The 23,134-nt window shown below is 41.2% G+C and overlaps 1 protein-coding gene across 1 annotated transcript in view; it reads left to right on the top strand.

Moving 5' to 3' along the window:
- The window catches only part of agrn (agrin), a 235,319-nt gene that overhangs the window by 207,571 nt on the left and 4,614 nt on the right, over nucleotides 1-23,134 (top strand). The window contains exons 22-36 of the mRNA XM_020612511.1: nucleotides 1,484-1,603; nucleotides 1,788-2,162; nucleotides 3,431-3,623; nucleotides 5,864-6,079; nucleotides 7,405-7,634; nucleotides 9,154-9,288; nucleotides 11,815-11,905; nucleotides 12,191-12,355; nucleotides 12,604-12,715; nucleotides 14,209-14,220; nucleotides 16,104-16,220; nucleotides 17,918-18,066; nucleotides 18,956-19,105; nucleotides 19,988-20,011; nucleotides 21,725-21,757. Of these exons, the coding sequence (XP_020468167.1) occupies nucleotides 1,484-1,603; nucleotides 1,788-2,162; nucleotides 3,431-3,623; nucleotides 5,864-6,079; nucleotides 7,405-7,634; nucleotides 9,154-9,288; nucleotides 11,815-11,905; nucleotides 12,191-12,355; nucleotides 12,604-12,715; nucleotides 14,209-14,220; nucleotides 16,104-16,220; nucleotides 17,918-18,066; nucleotides 18,956-19,105; nucleotides 19,988-20,011; nucleotides 21,725-21,757 (2,122 nt within the window). The remainder of the gene's footprint in view (nucleotides 1-1,483; nucleotides 1,604-1,787; nucleotides 2,163-3,430; nucleotides 3,624-5,863; nucleotides 6,080-7,404; nucleotides 7,635-9,153; nucleotides 9,289-11,814; nucleotides 11,906-12,190; nucleotides 12,356-12,603; nucleotides 12,716-14,208; nucleotides 14,221-16,103; nucleotides 16,221-17,917; nucleotides 18,067-18,955; nucleotides 19,106-19,987; nucleotides 20,012-21,724; nucleotides 21,758-23,134) is intronic.

Genomic DNA, 23,134 nt, shown 5'->3' with positions numbered 1-23,134 from the left:
TGAACTGAAGTTGGCATAAAAGTCAGGCCGTTGGCCAAGAAAGACCTCATTGTATTTTAGTGCTGAATAAGCCATCATATCTCCATTTTTAAAGCATTTTACATTTTCAGTCATGCACTGTAATTAAGTCAGAGAGGCAGGTTTTTTCTCTCCTAGATTTCTTGGCCCAGCAGTGATCAATGTGTGTGGTTTCCATAATCTTTAACTCCTCCTCCTACAAATTTAATTCAGTCCTCACCACAGCTGGATACATAAAAGTTTTGGATAATACTGTTAAATATTCCTTTCAATTCTCTCAAATACTAACGTCTTGTGTCTGTGGCAGGTTGGACATAAAGCTCCATTTATCCTTGAATGATATGTGCAATAGTAACCAAATGGTGCCTGCACATAACCACACTGTGTAATTCTGCACACTTAAATGCCATTTTGTTTATGTAGCAGGTGGCGCTACAGCAACAGAAATTTGATTTACATGGCCATAAGTCGGTGTTTATGCTTAATGTGAAAATTTTCCCAGGTCGTCCTTGTGCATAAAGTTACTAGGATACACAGAAAGTTTTCTCCATCATGAGTTTTCTCTTGCTTTGTGTATTCTACTGTAAATCCAGGTGCATGTTAAAATGTCTAAACTTTTTTGTTATTAGTGCAACAAATTTAAGAGTATTGAGCCTCTTTGGCAGAGGTATGTGCTGTCTGAGTGTTTTCTGCTTTTTTTTTATTTGGCTCATAATACTGTGAAGTACTGAATGTTTTTCCTTATTTTTATCTTTTTTCATTTTCTTCTCAGTGCCAGCTTAATTTCTTGCTTACAATAATTTTCCTTAGTCTTAAAAAAAAAGAACAATATCACAAGATGGTTTTTACCTCTTATCAAAAGTTCCCTAAATGTCAGTGAAAATTTTGACTTGTGTTTAGCAGCTGCCATTCAAAACTAGTACAGTACTTGCTGTTATGCTAACAGGTTGACACGTGTTGAATATGGGACAACAATTACATTTCTTTTTTGATCTGTTAAAGGTTTGTTCACATTACTAACTGTGAAAACAGAGGGTGGTATTTTCAATGATTACAAATTGCTGGTTATTTATTATCAAGGCAACGTCTTGTATGAATAAAAGTTAAGATCAAAATTAAATAGTTCATATGCCACAAGTGAGTTTTTACACTTGTTTTGCACCATAAACAACCCCATCCTCCTTGTCTTTTATATTTGGTTCAAACTGTTCATATGGGGCAGCGATTGTGGTTAAGTGATGCTCCTCCATGGCCAGTAAAGCGAACATCTGCGGCAAATGTTATGAGAGCTATTCATCTAGAAAAAAAGACGAGTAGAGGACAAGTAGTCCCTGGAGACCCTCCCCTTGTCATGTACAAGGCCTGATATATCCAGTGAATGGCTTAAGAGTCTGGAGTTCTGTGTTTGTTTTGAGTGCTTTTTAGAGGCCTTGTCCTGAGTGGCTGTACCTCTTGTTTATTGTAGATACAAGATACACTGTGGAAGACATCGAAGGAGCCCTGCTGAAGCAGCTGAAGGTCTCCAAAGAGACCAGCATTGCTGTGAAGAAGCCAGAGGACGAAAATATTCGCTTCACCAATTATGGTAATACAATGTGGACTGAATTGGAGTGTGTGGGGATTAATAAAATGAAAAGGGGGTTTAAGTTATTCATAAGGTGATTTATCAAAGGCTTCATGGGTTGTGAATAGGAAATCTTAGGATCACAGGCTCAACATTGTTTCTTTTTCATTTTTCTCATTTCTTTTTTTCTCCCTGGTTGTAACAGTCCTCTCCTCCATCCCCTTCTTCACCACCACTACCACCACGACAGCCTTGGTCACCACAGCTGCTCCCACAACCACCACCACCACCAGGCCAACACCACCCTCCCCCTATATCACCCGTCGCCCACCAGGCACTACCCGCAGGCCCTACAATGGCAGACGCACCACCACAACCTCATCACCGGTCGCCCCACCGCTCCCCACCACCACGACAGCACTGCCTCCGGCCACCACCATCGGCCACGTCAGGGGCACGATTCACCGCAAGAAGCCATGTGACTCCCACCCCTGCCTGCACGGGGGCACCTGTGAAGATGATGGCAGAGACTTCAGCTGCAAGTGCCCCGCTGGACGCGGAGGCTCCGTATGTGAGAAGGGTGAGTTAGCTGGAAGTTTCTTTATATATTAGGAACCATTTCTTCCCCCATATTTGTTATTACTCTTAAATCTAAAGTTTCAAAGTCTAAGCTTATTTCAAAATCATCTAAGAAATTTAATTTAAGAACTTGCTGGAACAGATGTTCCCTGTAATTTGGTATTCTTGCAATTATCAGTTTCAAAGACGCCACCAAAGGTGGACATTTACAGTGATTCTGCAGCAACTAAGAGAGTTTTAAGTGCTGCGCTTTCCATTGTGTCAATCATGCCTTTTAGCTGTTCTGTAATCACTGCTAACCACATCCTCAAATGCTTTAATATATTTATTAGGTAGCAGAAACACATATAAAAAAATAAAATATTATTTAGTCACAGATGTGACTTTATTGGGTCATTTAGAACTCAACAAATAGTTATCAGAGCTTGACAAAGAGAGTCTGTTTTTATATAGTCCACTTTTTATAAACTTGAGAACAAAGAGTTGAGAAATGATCAGTCAGACAACATCTCTCAAACTTATCTCAAGTGATTCAGGCAGGTTCACCACCTCAGAAGCAAGCGACCGCTGAGCCGTTCACCAAAGGCAACACAGAATCCAATCAGCGCCACAGAGAAAATCATAAATCAAGGAGAACTTTGTGAGAAGCTCCTTTTGTTCTTCCCTCTTACCCTGTATTGGGATTTTCGGGGGTGAGGAGCAACTTCACGCAGCTGCATCTTATGATAATTGACACTAATGGTTTTGATGGGGGTTAGCTGGTGAAAATCAGTGTGTGCCTTTGAGTTAGAGTGGCTAAATACAGTACAAATACACATACACAAGCCTCCCCAGATCAATCAAGTCATTAGAAAAGAGTGAGCTCATCAGCTGCCATTCTCCTCAGAGATATGGACAGAAAGACAGATGGACGGAGAGAAAAGAAGCCTGAGGAAGAAAATGGATGATTATAATCTTAACTGCTGAGTGGCAGTAAAACAAAGGTTTCCTTTGCACATGTGAGCGTGAATGTGTGTGACTTGAGAGTGTGTGAAAAGCTCAGCTCCTCCTCTTTCTCGACCTTCTCCTTTTGATAAACTCGTAAACCATTTCTGAAAAACATCATTCTTAAAATAAACTGATAGAAAGGTTTACTTTTCTGTCATCATAAGCCAGTGACACACCACCAACGCCCACATTTAATTATCCACACTAAATTCCCATTAGGCCACAGTAAAGCAGATCCTGTAGTAATTACAGGATTGGCTTGTTATCTTCATTCCTCCACAGCGATCAAGTACTTCATCCCATCATTTGGAGGCCAGTCCTATTTGGCCTTCCAAACCATGAGCGCATACCACACGGTCCGCATTGCCATGGAGTTCAGAGCATCTGAGATGACTGGGATCCTGCTCTACAATGGCCAGGATGGCAAGAAGGACTTCATTTCTCTGGCCCTGGTTAATGGCAGGGTGGAGCTCAGGTGAGTTGTAGCCTGAGTTATGAAAAGGGTCGACTGTGTCAACTGTTGGTTCTGCTGTTTTTTACGCCTCCACTCCAGCAACAGCCGTGAGCGGAGGCATTACGTCTTCAGGTTGTCAGTCCATACGTACGCTCATCCTGTTCTCATGAAGGTGAAATCTCAAGAGCATCTCGAGGGTATTTATTCATATCTGGCACCAATGTCCACTTAGTTTCAAGGACAATGTGACAAAGCTCTCTGTACTCCTCTGTAAAGACAGTGTCTGAGTGAAAACAGCATGTTTCTCACTGGAAATTATTAACTAGAATTATAGCTCTCAGAATAACGATAACTTCCATTTTGCCCAAAAATACACCTAATATCTTTTATTTAATTTGCCATCATATATGAGTCTGGATAGACACGCATGTAAACTGCAACTTGTGTGGTTGACAGAAGCATATACCCCGCACGGTGTTAATTGTAGTTTTTCTTTATTACATTTCATAAATGATCCCCGTGAGGAAACAGGGTCATTGCAGTCGCAACTGAGACAGAAGTTGTGGATAAAAATAAAATAAATAGAGAGCACTGAAGATTATAAGCCAAATAATTACAGCAAGTAAACATGTTGAAAACACCACAGCCAGAAAATAATTAAAGATAAAGAAGCTTTTTGACAGATTTGCAATTTAAAGCTGTAAAGACGTGCTTTCAGAAATGTGTTCAAACTTCTAAATAAGCTGTTTGCTTGATCGTGTTTACAGATGGAGGGAACATATGCACACAAATATGTGCAGGAAGACAAAATTTGGCACTTCTTGGTGATTGCCTGTGTATACATTGAGAGTTGAGGCTGGATGTGCATGTGTGATGTTTGTATTTACAATGAGTTATAGAAATGTATACAGAAATTGCTGCTAGATGCATTAGACATTACGTGATTGTACATCAGAACTGTGCAGTGAGGACATGGGTAACTATGCTATGTATAGAAATAGTGGCACAGGGCAGGTCTGGACCAATAGCAATCAATGCATTTATTAAATATGTATTGATTTAAAAATCTGAATATGGTGACTCATACTGGGGTCAGGCAACATTCCTATACGACAGAAAAAGGTTGCTACCACAGTTATAGTTATTATATGTTTTTAGTGCATTTATGTAGGCTAAAACTGTAACATTTTGGTTGCATTAGGCATTACATGCAATGTTACTGTATAAATCAACAAGTAGAACATCTTTGCAGTATTGCAAAGACAAACCTTCATATCAGGTAAATAAGTTATATACATATATGGTTATGCTGTTAGACTACACTGCAATATTTCTCAATATCATGATCTTAAATTATATACAGTATATTTTAATATTAGATTTTATTATACCATCTTTCCGCATTTGATTGATTTTGTGCATAACAATGTGTAATGTGTGTAATGTATATGGTTGTTTGAGTAGTCTTAGGAACTTGCAAGACCTAAAATATGAGTAAACGCGAAGTCTGAGTATTACCCCCCATGATAAGTAAATTCACGTTGACATGTAAAATCGTTGTACTGCCCATTTAAGATGTATAGTAAAGTTGAACAATGCATGTTTTTTTGACAATTTTGCCGCCAGACCCCTGCAGAAACACAAAGTATTAATCTCTTTTCTGACAGAGGAATTGTACAGTATGAATGAGAAATCATTCCAGGAAAGACAGTGGCTTCAGAAGAACTATGAATAGACTAATTACACATTCTGCAGTGTGCCTGTTTTGGACCTATTATTTCAGCAGTTCCATGTGTTTTGAGTCACATGTTTTACCATGAACCCTTGAAGCCATTTTAGCTCCAACCTGTCCAGGCTACATTTTTCTATTCAGAGGGAAATCAGTAGTAAACTAAAAGAGATAATTAGTCACTTGCATTTTCAGATGGAGCTTTGCCTCAATATAAGAAATACAGCTGTGACATTACCAGTCACAGCTCTGCATAGCCAAGATGTGTGGAGAAGAACTAATTATTTATGACAGATAATTGCTCTCAGGTTGTGTTAACACTGCCATATGTGTGGGTGCACATACACGGCGGCTCTTTTCTGTGATGATGCGGTCTTCTTTCTCAACAAATCACATTAAAAACAAAGACATTGTGTGGCAAATAACCTCAGGTCTATAATCTGAGTGAAAATTGACAGGTACTGTATGAAATGAGTGTTGGATAAGGTTGACTAAATGAGCATCTGACATACTTTCTATCCCATCTTCTCAGGTTCAACACAGGTTCAGGCACAGGCATACTGGTCAGCAAAGTGCTGATCAGCCAGGGCCGCTGGCATCAGTTGGTGGTGACTCGCAACCGGCGTAATGCCATGCTCAGCGTGGACAACGAGCCGCACATTGAGGGCGAGAGCCCACGCGGCACAGACGGCCTCAACCTCGACACCCACCTGTTCATTGGAGGAGTGCCTGAGGAAATGAAGCAGGAGTAAGATTTTTCCATCTAGGATTAGATACCGTGGGCAGGAAGTAAATTAGACAGAAATTTATCAACTGTAGCAGAATCAAAGCTTTCAGTTTATACTGTAGCTTTTAATATTGACTCCTGCATTCCACTTAATACATACAGCACTTTGTTGATTTTAGTTTTACATTTTTGTCCATGTCATGTTTTTTCACCTTAGTTATCTATTTTACATCATGCTTCCCCAACTCGATTAACTCTGACAAAATTTTGCTATTTACCCCCAGATTTGTGGTAATATAACTAAATAGAAGTTTATTTAGAAAAGGGGCATCATTTATATTGGACTAGACAAGTAAACAGGGACCACCTCTTATCATTTCAGCTGACACTGGGATTATAAAATGAAAATTAGAATGTCTTGGATGTGAACTTGGTTAAAAAAATGATTTAAATAGTTTTTGGAGCATTCATTCTATGGTCTTATACAGCAGCACTGTATTGGAGAGTCACATCAGTTCACTGTGAGTAATCCTTCCTAGGTACTTCTTTAATTAAGCACAGACATGATGTGTCAGCATCTCTGTCTTCAGTGTTTACAGTATGAAAGAAAGCCCTCTAGCCCCCCCATGCACCTCAACCCTACAACGTTTGGCTGCAGAAAGTCAGGTCAAATTTACTTACAATATTAACTTACTCACTACTTACTTGCAATAATATTATACACATGTACACACAGATTTATAATATATAGTACAAAGTAGTTGTTTACTGCACCTGAATTTACTGGATCTAAGGCAGCAAATTTATTGCTCTGTAATTTACTTTCCTATTCAAGAAAGATAAAAAAAAAAGATTACAGGAATAATTTGAGCTTGTGAGCAACCTTCAAAAGAGCTTGAATGCCTGTGTACACAAAGCTTCAAATGACAAGACTTTGTCAACTGACAGTTTCCATTGAATTATAGATTGTATGTATAGATTTGTGGAAACCGGGGCACAGGGGCTGTTAAATATGTCAGAAAGGATGGACTGAATCCAAAGGAGGACACTTTACAGCACTTTGCAAGCATGTAAGCACCAACTGATAAACAACAATCAGGACTGATCCATCAAGGGACTGCAAAGAAACTTACTGTAGTAAAATTGAAACTCTTCTTCAGCCTAACCCCTTACTGTAATATATTGAGATACAGTGTCGCATTAATTGGCTCAGCAATAATAGGCAGCATATAACATATTTCTTACCTATAGTTCAGTGTTATCAAGTGAGGGCTATTAGTCTAATAATTGTAATTGTAACTGTGGCATTTTACATTCACTTATTTCATTTCCCTTTCCATCCTTAGTGTAAAGGAAAGGACAGCAGTGGCCACAGGGCTGGTGGGCTGCATCCGCTTGCTGGACGTCAACAACCGAGTGCTCAACCTGCAGGAGAGCGGGGGTGACAGTCTTTACGGCAGTGGTGTGGGTGAATGTGGCAACAACCCATGCCAGCCAAATCCCTGCAAAAACGGTGCTGCATGCCAGGTCAAGGAGGCCGAGATGTTTCACTGCAAGTGCAGCAAAGGATTCTGGGGTAAGATGCCAATGGTTCCGCTGGTGTTCCTAGTTATCATTCTGGGATTTCTGGTCTTTTGTGGCAGTTTCAGAGGTTTATTCAAGTGGGTGTGTGTGTGTGTGTGTGCGCGCAGGGAAATGAGAGTATGTATTGTTTATGTGTAATTTTCAGATTTTTCCAACACATTGTAGTTGAACTTATGTTTACATCTTTGCTTTGCCTTCTCTTCAGGGATTCACTGTGGTCATGACTTAGCTCACAAATCCTAAGTAAGCCTGACAGCATAATTTGCCCCCAGCAGGAGGAGTGCTGAGCGACATTTTATAAACACCAGCACCATCATATCTGTGTATCCAACGCAGAAATGACAGATTAAATGTTGACACAGCACAGGCAGCACACAAACATCCACCAAACGCTCAGTGATTGGCCTTTGGCCTATCTCTACTTCCACATCCCTTTCTCATCTTTCCAGACCAGACACCATCAGGGCCTTGCCAAGCATGACCCTTGCTGGCTGTACCACAACCTACTGCAGATGGTTTCACACCAGGACCAAATTAGTAGTCAGAATTACCTTTTATGCTTGAATATCAGGGAATTATATACTCAGCTCAGCAGTTAGAGAAAATGCATCACAAGCAAGTGTTAAGAGCCATTGTCCTTGAAATTATAATGTGACTCATAAGCACAAGTTTTAGTATAACATTACCTTTCATATAGGCGGTAATTCTATGTGTTCTTATTATTGGGAAGCCTGAAATAAAGTGAAGATAACACTCTACCCTGATGAAGCACAACCATGATCAAAGTAGTGTTGGCAACATGGTGTAAAATTAATGGTGATAATGAGATTTGGATCACTGCCTGCGGACTCACATTTTGTGTTCATGTAAGTTTAGAAAGTGGCCAAGATTGCTGGTCTGGTGGAAGGGAGGGCCAGACCACAGAAAGCAAGAAGAGAGAATAATGGTGGAGAGAGTTGTAGTTAGAGTGAGAACATGTCAAGACAGTCAGATGAATGAGGGAGGTGAGAGACTATGAGAGTTAAAAAGATGGGAGATGAACTGTGGTAGGGAAGGAGTGAGAGCAGAGGATAAAAGCCTCCAAAGGCATGAGTGAGGAAAAACTGGGGGAGCCCTGTGAGCTCAGCGGGGATGGGATTCATTAAAGTGTTCTCCTCACCACAGGCTCTGACTACTAAAGTAATGATGGGTGAATTCAGATGGGCTGTGGCAGAGGCCAAACCATCAACCAGCAGACACGCACAAGCCTTTTCCACAGTCGGTTTTGGCCTAGAAACACGGCCGCATGGCAGGGAGGCTTGCCACTATTTAATCTGGAAGTGTAATGTTTTCAAATCCTATTAAAAGTGACCTCTATTACAGAGAAAATCCTCATACCCTGCTTTTCTTTTTTTTTGCCCACTCCTCACTCAGATGATATTAAAAGGAAAGTGGCTGAAAACATTGCTGGTTGTTGTTAGTTTCATTGGTGACTTTTTTTGTGATGGATGTGTGTGTGTGTGTGTCTCTAGGTCCAACTTGTGCTGACATTCATGACCCATGTGAGCCAAACATGTGCCATCCATCCTCCCAGTGTCAGGCACAGCCTGAGGGAGGCTACAAATGCGAGTGCCCCATGGGACATGAAGGGAGGCACTGCGAGAAAGGTAATTTGACTACAACTATATCCTGGTGTAACTTTGTCACTTCATGCTGCAGTTGTTCTCTCTGGTACTAGTCTAGAGTTGGCTGGAGTAGCACCTTATTTCATTGAAGCCTCTTTTCTTCTTCTTCTCTTTCCACTACATGATATTTCCATCCATCCTGAATTGAAAGGGGAGATCAAGCACAGAAAGAGGGGATCTTGTGCTTCAGGGTGGGAGGGGGCAGGGGAGTTGTTGGGTTGTAGAGCTGAGGTGAATGATTGGCCCCATTGGGCCGTTCACCACATCAACTGAGCTACACTTGTTAGTGAGTAAGCAGCAGCAAAGACACAGCCTTCACTCCCTGCCTATTTGCCCATAGGTGTTGTGTTCACATATGGTTGTTGATACTTATCTCTACATGGCAGAACCAGGCTACAGCTGGGGAATAGACCAGAGCACAGCTCAACTGCTTGTGAAGTTCTTCACTAGCACTTTTGGCAGTGTCCCATTCTGGAGCCTATCCATATCTTTTTTCCTCCTGGATTTTGTAGATGTCATGAATGTTTCAGCAAGTTGACTTCTGGAATCAAATGAAAGAGAATACACTTTAAGGAACGATTCCTAAAAAATAGAGAAGCACACACCCTTGTGCTCCTGGGAGTTTAGAAAGGCAAGATAGAAATAGCCTCCTTCTTAACTCCAAATCCCAGTTATCAAGTGATTAAAATAAATTGAGGTGAACCAAAATCAGTGGTGTGTGAGCCAGAGCGTCTCCTATTCCAAAAGAATATTTTTTTCACAAGAATCAATGAGATGACTAATCGCATCAGTCCTCCCTGCCCGTGGTGATTAATGGGAGCGTCAGTCAACTGGAGTGTCAGTGCCAGACAGGAGCTCACAGACAAGGCGGCATCCAGACAGACATACCCTCTGGGGGCTGCACTGAGAACATTTAAAAAGACAGGTAGCTTAGAGCCCACTCATCAGAAGCCTGAAGGTGAATTAGTCATAATATGAAGTGTGTCTATCTGAGAGTGCGTGCCTGTTCAGTTGAGCTGCGGTGTCCATTTCAGTTCCACCAGGGTTTGTCCATGTACTTTTCTAGAATAATATTCACCATCAAGAACCTCTCTCAAGGGTGTTCCAGTAGTATTGAATGGCCTACTTTTCTCAGTGCTTTTACTCTGTGATGGTGTAAATCATTACAATTTAGCGATGAAAACAAGAACTAACTACAGGGAACAGTTTCACCGATGTTTTACATTCTGCGCTTTAGCTACATACAGCCGGGGACCATTTAAGATTTGTGTGTGTGAGAGACGGCGTGTGTGTCTGGTTCATTCTGCAAGCAGCTGTGTCGAAAAACTGATTGTCGAAGGAGCTTTGATTGCAGCGACAGATCTTTGAACTGAAAATATATTCATTTCATCTGCTTTTTTTATTGCCTTTCCTAATTTAATATTGTTTTGTTGGCTTTTATAGCAAGTACTAATTAGGCAGCATTGCTCAAATATAAATAAGATTACCTCAAAGCTTACCATCAACCCCAGCTTCCAGTTTTGAGTTTATTTCTCCTTCATTCATGGACGACTCCAAAATTTAACTTGACTGACTTTTATTGGTCTTGAAGTTTAACCGGCCGATCTTTCATTTGAGATTTCCCGGTCACTCAGTTCTTTCCAATACCAGGACCTCTAGTGCCTTATTGATCACAAAGTATTCAGAGCACAGGGTGAAACAGAAAACTCCTTTATAAGAAATTACTTTCTGAGCAGCTCTGTTACTCCTATGGAGTTCAGTTTAGGGCACGGTTCCTTGTTGTGTGTGCAAGACTATTTTCCCCTCTCCTCCATGGTGCTTACCATCATCATTAGCAGTCTTGTGCACAATAGCTAATTAGCTTTCTCATCGCCGTCTGCCTTGTCATCCAGACTCCACTCAGCTAATCCCAGTCAATTAGAAATAAAAGCTTTCTTGCTGACTACATAGGTATGTGTGTTAGTTTGTGTGTGTTTATGTGTGTGTGATCATTTATTATTGCACCTGCCTCTGAATGATGGTAGTTTTTGCAAACAACACCGTAAATACATTCCCCTGGGTGACACGGGAATGATTTTTAATGTCAAGCCACTTGTTAGAAAGATGGCACAGTGCCTATCCTAATCACTCCAGACAGCGAGAAACAGGACAGCAGACATAGCCCGGTTGCAAAGACATAAATTTGTAAAAAGGCCTGCCAAAATACAATGTCTGCATTATTTCATGGGTCCCAGCTGTGGTGTTAAACTCTAAATGTCTCCAAAGGTTCTTTGTTATACTGTGGCAGGCTGTGTAATCAGTCTGGCATAAGGGTTTTGAATTTTTTTTTTGTTTGTTTAAATTTCTGTCAAGGGAAAGTCTTAATCCCAAAGGCTTTGAAAACAAAAATCGATCTCTTTCCATAATGCTGACGGATCCATCAAAGATGTTCTGACTCTTTCTGAATTTCAATTCAGTCAGCAACTAAATTGGGACATGAGTATGAATACAGTCTCTCTGTTTTTTCAGTGGCTGAGAGAAGGGGAGCTTACATGCCACTATTTAATGGAGACTCTTACCTGCAGCTGAAGGGGCTCCATCTCTACGGGCACGATCTGCGGTAAGTCCCATGTCTCTCCATGAACCCATACAGTCATTTCTTGTACAGTATGTATTGCTTAACACTGGATGTCATGTAGTTTTCAGAGCTTGGTCAGTGCCCAAGGCAGAGCTGCCTTAGCATGTAGATTACTGTATATAGTATCTCTACTCAGTTTCCATACAAAATGACTACTAATGCACCAAAAGCAAGCAAACAAGTATACAGTACTTTGTTCTATCTTGGGTATGTACAGCAGTGTATTGTAGACTCTGGTGTGTTCACCTGTTTTGCTTGTGCAAACAGTCAAAAGCTCAGCATGACGGTGGTTCTCAAGGCCAGCAATTCCAATGGTTTGATCTTCTACAACGGCCAAAAATCAGACGGAAGAGGAGACTTCATCTCTCTTTCTCTCAATGATGGAATCCTGGAATTCCGCTATGACTTGGGCAAGGGACCCGCTACCATCAGGTTAGCATGATCTAAAAATGGATATTAAAGGAAAATACAGAATAAAGACCCTGTCATTTAGAACTTTATAAGGACAAGACATATAAAAGAGATTTTGAGTGCTCTGATCCCATAAAGATGACCGTTTATTATTGGACATACAGCAAAATTGTACATTACATCCACTATATAGCTACTGTACAGGGTGTTTTTTTGGCCTTGGTTTCCTGAGATGTAACTCGCATGATGTCTGTGTGCATGTGATTCAGGAGTAAAGAAGCGATCCAGCTGAACGTCTGGAACACCATCAACCTGGAACGCTCCAACCGCAAAGGAGAAATCATGGTGAATAAGAAGGACCCTGTCCGAGGAGAGGCACCGGTAAGAAGAAGCGAGCTAACAAGCTCCGGCTCCTGCTTAGCCTCGCTTGTGTCGTATATACCGCATTTGTTTGCTCATCTGCGTGCTCTCATCATTTCATCGCCATAGCCTCGGGTTCTAGTGCTTCTTTTTGCCCTGCTATCTCAGGCGCAGTCGCATCAGCAAAGCTTCCCCCTTTTCACACTGCTTCACTCCATGTGTTCAAACCAGCTCGATTTGATAAAAATATGCTGCTATCTCCCGACATCCATCAAGGTAAGAGGGAGAGCTCCACATGTAGTGGGCCAGTTTGACAAGCTGTCTTATTTAGGACTCCTGTAATCCCATTAAAAACAAACTCTCAGCATTTGAGTTTGCTGACATACTGTAGATAAAACGTGCATACAGAAAGTAAAAGCAGCTTTTACTGATGGTATGCTGACAGCCCTATAAATTCAACCTTCGAGGTGCTGTTTAAGGAGGTGGCAGGTAAAGAAGATACAATAGCAGCAGCAAGAATAATGTAAAGAATCTCAGCCCTGTGTGTAAACCAATAAAGGAGGTACATGTTTCCAAATGAAGGCAATCTAACAGTTTGATGAGCCTGTAAGTCATCCAATTATATTAAACAGTGTATTTTGTGATTATGAACATGCACTCTGTCAACTCTATCATCTTCCTCTAAGACGCCACACTCTCCTTGTTCTTTCTTCTCTCTCACTGCTCTGTCTTTTCCCTACTGCTTCCCATTGTCTGTATGGTAGTTGTGTTTTACTTCAGCAACAAAGGATGGGTGGAGGTTTGCGGGTAGCAAGGGACTAGTTATGGAGTTCATAACAAAGACCCCATCGAGTATGGCTGTCAGCCATTTCTCCTCCGGTTCCTGCAATGGAGTTAGAATACACTTTGCTCAGAGAATCCCATATCATATCAAAAGAGTTCTCGCACATGCATGTACACATTTACATACTGCATGCTGGGAGCGTTCATCATTTTAAAGGTGGCTCAGCATGATGAAGTATGTACTTTCAAAGGCATATACAGAGGAGAATAAACATCTGTCTCACCTATCAATAAAAGAGTCTGTAGATCATGTTGGGCTAAGTGGAAATATTCACCATCTACTCACAGCCTTCACAGCCTTCCTAGACGTGCTGTCTTGCATTCACTGTCAACGCACACTTGCAAAGCTTTGTGGTTCTGTGTTTATGTACAGTGTTTAACACAAAGGTGCATGTGAGAAAAGTGTGTTACTCGTGTTTTTTGTAGTCTTATTTAATGTACTCATCTCACTTGTCTGTGCTACACCGCAGCTATGTTTCTTGCTCTATAAATGTATGTATGTGTATGTCAATCAGGGTGCTATATATGTGAATGTGTATTTTGTGGGCTTTTGCACTTGCCTGCTGTAGCTCCACATGCTTTTCTGTGCACAGACACTTACTAGTCTTCCATAATAACATTCTTCCTCCCTATTTTCTTTTCTTCTCAATGATGTGCTGTCTGGAAATAAGAAATCACGCAAGGTAATGAGACAAGTCCCGGTCACACCTTAGCCAGTATTTCATTTGAGTCATTCACTACGTCTTTTCACCCCCATCTCTCCATACACAACAGCACAGAAAAAAGCTACTTCTGCAGAGCTGCAGGCAGCTTTAAAGGTGGCAGTTCTGTAGAAAAACTTTGCCATTTCATAAGCCCATACACACCCCACTGAAGTAAAGATGCTCTTGAAGAACACGGTTTGGCTTTCACCTCGGCCCATCTGCTGTGGGAGTGGAAGGGGGTGGGAAGGTGGGAGGGAAGAAGGAAAGGAGGCAGTCATCTTTGTGACAGCTATTGTTTTTAGCAATAAAGACATGTCTTCATTAGTCAGGCGTAGGCGGGAATATCACGCCAGTGCTGCGTGGCTGTCTAAAAGTGAGAGCGAAGACAGGGGAGGCAAGCGAAGGGGAGGAAATATAACGTAGGAGACAGCGAGGTGCCAGGCCAAGCTGGGTTGTTCTTTTGTCATCTGCTCTGGCTTCTTTTGCAAACAGGAACAATTCTCCATATTATCATAAAGTTGCTCACTCTTTCACCCACTCACTTGCCCGTAACACAAAGAACACTCGCTCAACATCACCGAGCAACAATCACTCCATGGAAACAGCTGTCTTCTTTCACCAGCTACATATTATTACCTGTCTGAGACAAACCAGAACATGATGCACCATTTCATTGCATGAAATCTCACTTTAGAGTTCTAGAAAAATAACTTTACACAGGTAGTGAGCGCTTAAATTTTAGAGTATAAAGGTGTAGGACAAGATCAAAAACCACAGGTCTTAGGGGACTTGTTCAATATGCATGTGTAACTTTTACCTGCAGAGTGAATGAGTGTTGCAGAACAGTGAGGTCTACATAAAGAGCCTGAGGTTTCCAACTCTGCACAACTTTTGACTAAGCCTAGAGGCACCAGCCATAGCTAGGTTCAGTAACTTCGGCCAAGGTCCGCGCCCTCTCTCTACTGGAAGCGGCTCAAGGTGCACTGACACAGCCTCGGGCTTCAGCCAGACACTGCTGCCTCCTGCACTCTAAATCCCATCCTAAATAAAAGCTGAGCTGTTGCCAGCTTGCCTGCACAAAGCCCTGTTTATATGGCCCCTTCCATCATTTTTCCAGCAATTAACTCCACTTTACCCCTCTGGCAATTACTGCCCTACATAAAATAAAGATCATTAATAGCTTCCTCCTGAAGTGGGCCGGCTACTCCATGCAAATGAAGGCAGTGGCACCTTGCTAATGTAAAGTGATTGTCCCAAAGGTTTGGCGGAAAGAATTGAATTTCATAGCTTTCTGCTGCACAAATTAATTGCAAATAATGTCTCCACATTCAACTGTTTGAAAGGTCAGTGCTTATAATCAGCCATTCATGAGAAAAAGAACCATTCATATCTCAAGTCCAGCCTGCTCCTGATTTCCCTTTGTAGTCTCTTTTATGTCCTGCAGATCGAGGATAATTGACCACTCTCTCTGAGAGACATAGAAATCAATTATGTTGTAATGTATCAAGTGTACTGACATGGAAGGAAGGTAAGGAAGTGCAGTTAAAAAATCTGCCAGCTACAATAAATCCTTTTTTTAATAGGACAATCTGTGACATGTCTGCAAATGTGGCATATGACTCTCACTTTTTATATCTTGACTAAAAGGATAAAGCTGCTTTCAGGCTCCCTGGACACAAACAGATAACTCCACTTACTGAAGTAAAACCAAAGCCATTTAGTGTTGAATAGAAACCCCCAGGGAGAAACTGCAGATGGGGCACAGAAAATATTAAACAGGGCATTTTTAAAGTTACAATATATATGACGCATTTTCAGGTGTAGCTCACCAGAGGAAATCTCTTTGTGTCCTGTCTCATCAGAATGCGCACGTAGATCTTAACCTGAAAGAGTCTCTCTTTGTTGGTGGAGCTCCTGATTACAGCCGGCTAGCAAGAGTCGCTGCACTTACAGAAGGCTTCAAGGGAACAATCCAAAAGGTAAATGTTTACAAGCTTCTGTTTCCTGAAAGAGGATTGTGTCATTTGCTTTGCTTATGGATTTTTCTAATGTATTTGCAGTGATGATTGATTGATTGATCCGTCTGACATACAGTAGCAAAGTTAAATGATAAGTTATTAGCTGCCCCAGCTGTCATTCTACAGACCCCCTTATTAGTAGTTTTCCATTAAAAGCTCACATTGTGATGGGTAGTGGCTCTGCTCATTTGGATTAGCATGTACTAATAATAGAATGCATCTTTTGAAGTCTCTCCATTTCACTATTCGCACATCTTTCCCTGACAGCCTTCCAGTTTATTTTCTCCACTTTCCAGCAAAAAGCCCATCTCTGAGTGCCAAAAATAACCCGGCAGAACAAAGGCAGGATGTTACTGTTTGCACAGACTTGTCATTAGTTCTCCTCTGCAAACTTTCCCTTGACAGTTTAGACAAAATCTAAAGCTAAATGTGGAATTTGTCTTACTTGGCCAATGGGGATTAGTTAATTATGAGGAAGACAGTGTGTGTGTCAGTTTGATGTTTTGTTTAACATGCGCGTTGTATCAACACCTAATTTTGGAGGCATTTTCCTGTGTGGTGACAGTGTGGAGCTCATGTTTAGAGGAAGAACATATTAAATTGAATCTACAGCATCGCCGCACACAGTTATTTGTTCTTAGAATTAGTTTAAATGATCACTTAGATCACACAGTGAACACTCGGAAAAGGCAAAGCCCCATGACTCAGTGATTTCCTTTGAACAACAATAGACCGGTAACAAATAATAATCTCTCTCTAATTGTTTTGCTAAGGAGATAAACTTTTAATCAAATACATTTGACAACAGAATTGGAACAAAGATAAGAAATGTAAAAACAAAACAATCATAAAGGTACCACATATATTATGTATATTATTATTTTACATAGCATTACAAAAGCACAGGCCTATAAAAATGGATTTTAAGAAGCGTTTGATGAGATTATATTGATTTAGCAGTAAAAGCCTGCAGGTAGGTTTGGAACAGGAAAGTCAAGACTGTGTTTTAAAACTTGATTTGAGCTTCTAGGAACTTTATGTGTGAACTACAACTTGTAGTGTTAGCCTTACTGGAGTAGGGTATATACTGTAGTTACTGAACATTATATACAGCTTTCCATGTGTTATAAGCACTGAAAACATCATTCCTCAGCTATCTGCTTACTGAATGAACTAACACACCTAGATGAATACACAATCTTTTTCCAACTTTAGAACAGTTTTGGTTATTTCTTATTACAGATTTTGTTCCTACACTGGTTTGCATCAATCAGGAGCTACCACCATGTGAATCAAAATGTGGTGATAACACTCAGGCCACTATTTAATCTAATCAATCCACAGACACACACAGTCCTGAAGAAGCAGATTAGCTGTGTTTTAACTTTAAACTCTTAATAAATAAGACAAAAAGATGTTTACCAATCTTTATCTTCAATTGTTGCTTATTTAATAATGAATATTTGATTTTAAAGAGAAATTTTCAGGTACTTTAAAGGGGTATTCAGGTGTGTAATTGTGTCTCCAAGCCCAAACCAAGATAACACGTGGTGATATTATACAACTGAGTAGTACTAACAATGACTAGTAAGATGTACCATATGTGTGTTTACAAAATTCACGGGAGGCCCCTTTAACCCTATGTTTCCTGCATTCAGATCATTCTGATGGGTACGCCCATCCTCAAAGAGGAGAATGCCCTGCGCTCCAGCAACGTGGCCATGTACCAGGACCACCCATGTTCTCAGGAGCCCTGCCACAATGGCGGGGGGTGCAACCGATCACCTTATTGTGGCAGTGTGCCACTGTAAGGAAAACTGTAAATTATTCGGTTTCCTTATCCAACATTATTTGCTTTTAATCTAAAAGTATACATAACAATATTTTGGCTGCTCTAAAGTGTAGTAAGAGACTGAAATCAGTGATGCTTTATGTACCACAGCTTCTTCTTGGCTTGCTTCAATGAAAGTAGTCTTTTTTTCCTGCTTTGAGACCCTCATTACCTTTGCCAAGGTGGAGGTAATGTTTTTGCCAACTTTTGTTTGCTGGGTTGTGTGTTCACAGCATAACTCCAAAAATAATGAATGGATTTAGTTTAAATCTTTTGGAGAGGTAGGGTATGGCCCATGGAACAATGAATAGGACTTTGGTGCTGATCCGGCTCATCAACCGGCTCCAGGAATTTTTAAAAGTGATTCTGCACCGGTGTGAGTATAGGAAAGGCTGTCGACTGTGGTGAAAGTGCGCGTGTGAGGAGCTAATTAGTGTAGCAGGAGGCACGTTGGAAAACGGACTCTAAAGTCGACTTACATGCAGCCAGATGGTGAGAGTTTTGTGCGCTGGCAGGGAAACACAGCCCATCATGTCTCTTTTTCTGTACTTTGGGGTTATTATGCATTTATTTCAAACTAAAACAGCAGTTATGAAACTGATGAAATGTGTCCTTTGAATATTCATGACATGCTCTTTTCAACAGTTGCACCTCCCTTTCATCATCCTCATGTCACTCTGCCAGACATACTGTATACTCACTCTGGCCTGATTTATCTTACACACTGCTTTCACCATTAACCTTGTGTGTGCGGCTGGCCGCCCCTTTCATGTTAATTAAAACTACAAACACACCGGCACTCCCCCTGCCTCATTGCTCACATCCTGTTGCCTTCAGTTCTGGGAAGTGAACCCTCTGTCTGACTGATTGGTGTGATATCATCCTCTGAACAACCATCTCTCCCCCACTGCACCCCCTCCTTCACAGCCATTTACGAGAAGTCTGCTGGAGAGACAGAGGCCATCGCATTTGACGGGCGGACGTTCATTGAGTACCACAACGCTGTTACAAAGAGGTAAGGACATCTCCAGCATCGCCATTGTAATAGCTATTAGCCAAATAACCCCTCAGTCTATCCATCTCCTCCCTTGGTAAGCTCTGATGACTGTGATGATGATATCATCAGTGCTAGGGCTTCAGGGTGAACTAGGCGTTTGGATAATAGCTCATTCTGCCTGTCTATGGCAGTCCTGCTCCACTTTTGACACGATCGCACTAATTAGCAAGATGGTTAACAATCACAGTCTTACCCTAAGCACGCTGACCTCACACTGTGGTCTACTGCTTAGCTCACACTGACGCTGTGCAGTAAGCAGAGTATGACAAAACTTTTATTCTTATTTTGAATGTGTACAAATGACTGTTCCCCCTAAAACCGGCACCTGAAGGCATGTTGCCTGCAATTTTTAGCATGTTGTAAAGGAGAAATAGATGATGTAAGTTTTAGATTGTTTCTGGAATGGGTCTAAAAGAAAAAATAAGTATCCCTTTAAGCAACTAATTAGACTTTTTTACTCTTCCATCCATCTACGAGGTTGGCAAGAGTGCGCCTCCAGGTTGGCATCAACAAAAATATCTGTGATGAACCTGAAAAGACATCAAGCATATGGTTCTATACTCTTTGTCTCACAGCTCTTCACACAAACACTCAACGGTGTGAAAGTGGGCCACAGCCTGCAGCTTATCACACACACGGAGACATGCAACTCACGCTCACTTAGAAACAACTAGCTTGATAACTATCAGATATGTCTGCGTGCCGTTATATGTGTCGCTGTTTGTTTGTGGTCTCAGCTTTCCGGTCGCTTGTCCTCTTCTTCAGTCTGACCTTCCTTGTCGCTGTCCATGTGTCTTGTCTCATATAAATGTCCTTCACTGTCTTTCCTTTTCACTCAAGCCAACTGACCAATGAGATCCCTGAGTAAGTAGACATTTTGACTGGGCGTTTGCCCAGCTTCAAATCAAGTCCACCTAACAGCAGCAAGGAAGTCATATTTAATAGTTAACCCAACTGAATAGATTCAAGTAGATTTAGTTTCTGGTCATAATCTCCATACATCTATACCATTAAAGTCAGATTTTACATTAAAGCACCATATCCATAACTCATTACTTGGAAGACACTTTTCAGTGTCATTAGAACTTTCTTTTTCTTTTCAGTGCGAACAGAAGCATGAATCAGTGCATGATAAGCATTTTGCTCACCCCCCAGGGAAAATGCATTGCTGTACTAAGAATGTGCAATATTTTATGCATGGTTGTAAGTTGTTCATAAATAAAATGAATTGCCATGCACTCTATGCTCAATGACATTTTCTGTTACTGAATGTGGAAAATGAATGAAACCCTTTAAAAACAAGAGGAGGCTACACTAAATACCCTTTAACCTAATTTCTGGCACCTGAGGAGTTTTTGCTTGGGAAAGCCCTTGATTATGATTTAGTTAGGTTTTCTTTCTGCTCATTACCTTGGTAAGTAACCTCTTTTTTAAAAAAATCCCACAAAGCGGCAAAGTAGTGTTCAACTCAAATTAAGCCGGCCTGATGCGTAGTTCCCGTACATGTCAGGGCTGCTGTCATTGCCTTTTTGCCAGATCTTTAACTGTAATTGTGAATAATTACAGAGTCGGCCGTATAGAGAGACACTGACATGTTAATCACAGATTTGTCTTCCTTTATAGATTAGACCTCCATTTGGGATCCCTGTGCACTGTGTAGCCTTGGGCATCAGTCTCACTTAGCAGGAGGGGACAGTGGCCTTTGGAGCCAGACTGTCAAAAGTTTAATGAATGTCACATTTACTAAGAGCTGCGATGAGCGTGAATCTTAAGCAACCCAGAGCCCTGCTGCAGCACTCTGAAGGTGCACTGATCAATTTGGCATAATTTGATTTTGTAAAGGATATGAATAACTAAGAGCTGGGTGAGGCCAGAATGTCAAATGCTCACCTTGGGTTAATGTTTCTGTTACTATTTACACTACCTTTTGATTGCTCCTCGTTCACTTCTCTGTCTGTGTCTGAAGGCTCTGGTCGATTTGCTCAAGCCCCATTATTTCAGTGACAAATCATATCTCTCTGCTGATATGGCGGTTGACCCCATTTTTTGACAAATGCCCACTTTTTTCATTCACTGCTTTCATCTCTAGACAGAAGGTAATAGCTGCTGTACGACAAAGTGCAGCCACATAAATATAGAAGGAGTTGTTCAGTAATTGGATGCTGACTTAAACTAGCCCTTGTACCAGTGTGGGCACTTACCATGGTTGTTCATAATCTTAATGCTCACTTGTAAAAAAAAAAAAAGCTTGATCCCTGGGCATTTTGGTGCATTAGTCATCTGTCTTGGCCTGAGCGGTTCCCTTGAGAACCTCTTTTTATGGTTGTGGTGTGATAAGGGCAAAGCTGCACACTGCCTATGATCACACAACCGTTGTTATCGACTCTTGACATGGTCGATACTGTAGTAGAGTAGATAAGTTATGCTTTTTGCAGCTGCAGGTCTCAACTAGACTTCTGTGAGTCACCCACTGTGCTCACAACAGTCTCCCTTCAATTCTTCCCCCTTTCCTTATTTCCTTCTGGCCTCTTGCGCTTACACTGCATGCCATTGACTTTCTTCCCTGTTCCCTTAAAGTCCTGAGTCTCTGGAGAACCCATCTGACCAGAGGTGAGTCTCTTGAAGCTTTTAGACTTTGGTGCTGTCTGTTCGTCTCCTCATCCTGCCCTTCTTTCCAGACAACCCCTCCCCAGCCTTTCACAGGGCTAAATCCTCTTCTGCAGAAAAAAACATTGTTTCCATTATTGAGATAGTTAGCAGTGCAAATCACAAAGAGTCTGTGCATACACTGCAATTAATTCTGAAGTTCAGAACTCTGATAACAGCACAGAACCAACCAGAGCAGCAGCTGCTTTGCAGCAGCTGTCCTCCCTTATTATTCTAACAACTACTGCCACCTAGAGTTGAAATGAAGGCCAGCACTCTGACAAGCCTTCTGAGAATTTGAATACATATTAGAGGTTGATAAAATCCTTCCATTTACAAAAGGAAACAGCAACACAACAGAGCTATTCTAAGTTGGTGGTGTATATAAGATTTAGAATGCCAGAGTTGTTTTATTCATGATATATTCAACACTTTAAATAACCTTGACCTTATCACCGACAAGTTGCTCTGATTGATATTTATTGGGCCCTGTAAGCTTTTGAGGGTATGCCAGGAGAGAGTTCACTGAGCTGCATTAGCTGTATTTGTGTTGTTGTTTTTTTCTCTCTGGTGAAAAAGGCAAATAGGATGCACTTAAATGATACTTTTTCTGGTCCGTTTTACCTCAGCAAATCAAGGAGGTTGAAGTTTCCAACCTAAGCATGTTATTGAGGGAGAAAATCAAATTTGATTCTGGATTTTTTTCCCTCTGTCTGCTGAGGTGAAACAGCATTGTTGTGAGCTGCCTTAGGCCAGCAGTTCTTTCTTATTCTTGCTTGTGACTGAATAGAAAATACTCAGATACTGAGGGGAAAAAACTTCTTACAGTTTAAGGACAATCTGCCGTTCTCAGTTTCTCTTTGTCCCCTCCCATTTCCTGTCCTGTTTGTACTCCCATGAGCCTCTGTGTTTGCTGTGCTGCCTCCTTTGTCTTGTCATCTGTCTTGTCTAATCTTTATCTCCAGCTACACTGCTGTTTTTTTTAATCCACATTTCATTGGTTCTTTGTCATGTGTATCCTCACCATGTCTTTGTCTTTGTGTTTAAATACCCTTTGTAGAAGATGGATGTAGATCCATTTGTCAGGTGTGCAGACAGGTGCACAGATGCTGACTGATGACATGCACACACAATTATACACCCTAACACAAATTGAAGGTATGATTCTACTGTATATCTGCTGGACCCACAAAGAAGAGAGGAATTTTGCAAGTGTGTTTGCATGCATGATAATGTTTGAGTGCGCACACACCGTAGAGGCACACGTGATGTATTTTTCTCGCAGCTCTGTGACAGTAAACATACAGGATAGGTGGAAGTTGCTAGTCTCCACTTCCCAAT

Source organism: Monopterus albus, unplaced genomic scaffold (genome assembly GCF_001952655.1).
Source record: "Monopterus albus unplaced genomic scaffold, M_albus_1.0 scaffold126.1, whole genome shotgun sequence".
In the NCBI taxonomy this organism is placed as follows: domain Eukaryota; kingdom Metazoa; phylum Chordata; class Actinopteri; order Synbranchiformes; family Synbranchidae; genus Monopterus; species Monopterus albus.
This window is presented reverse-complemented; position numbering and strand designations above follow the sequence as displayed.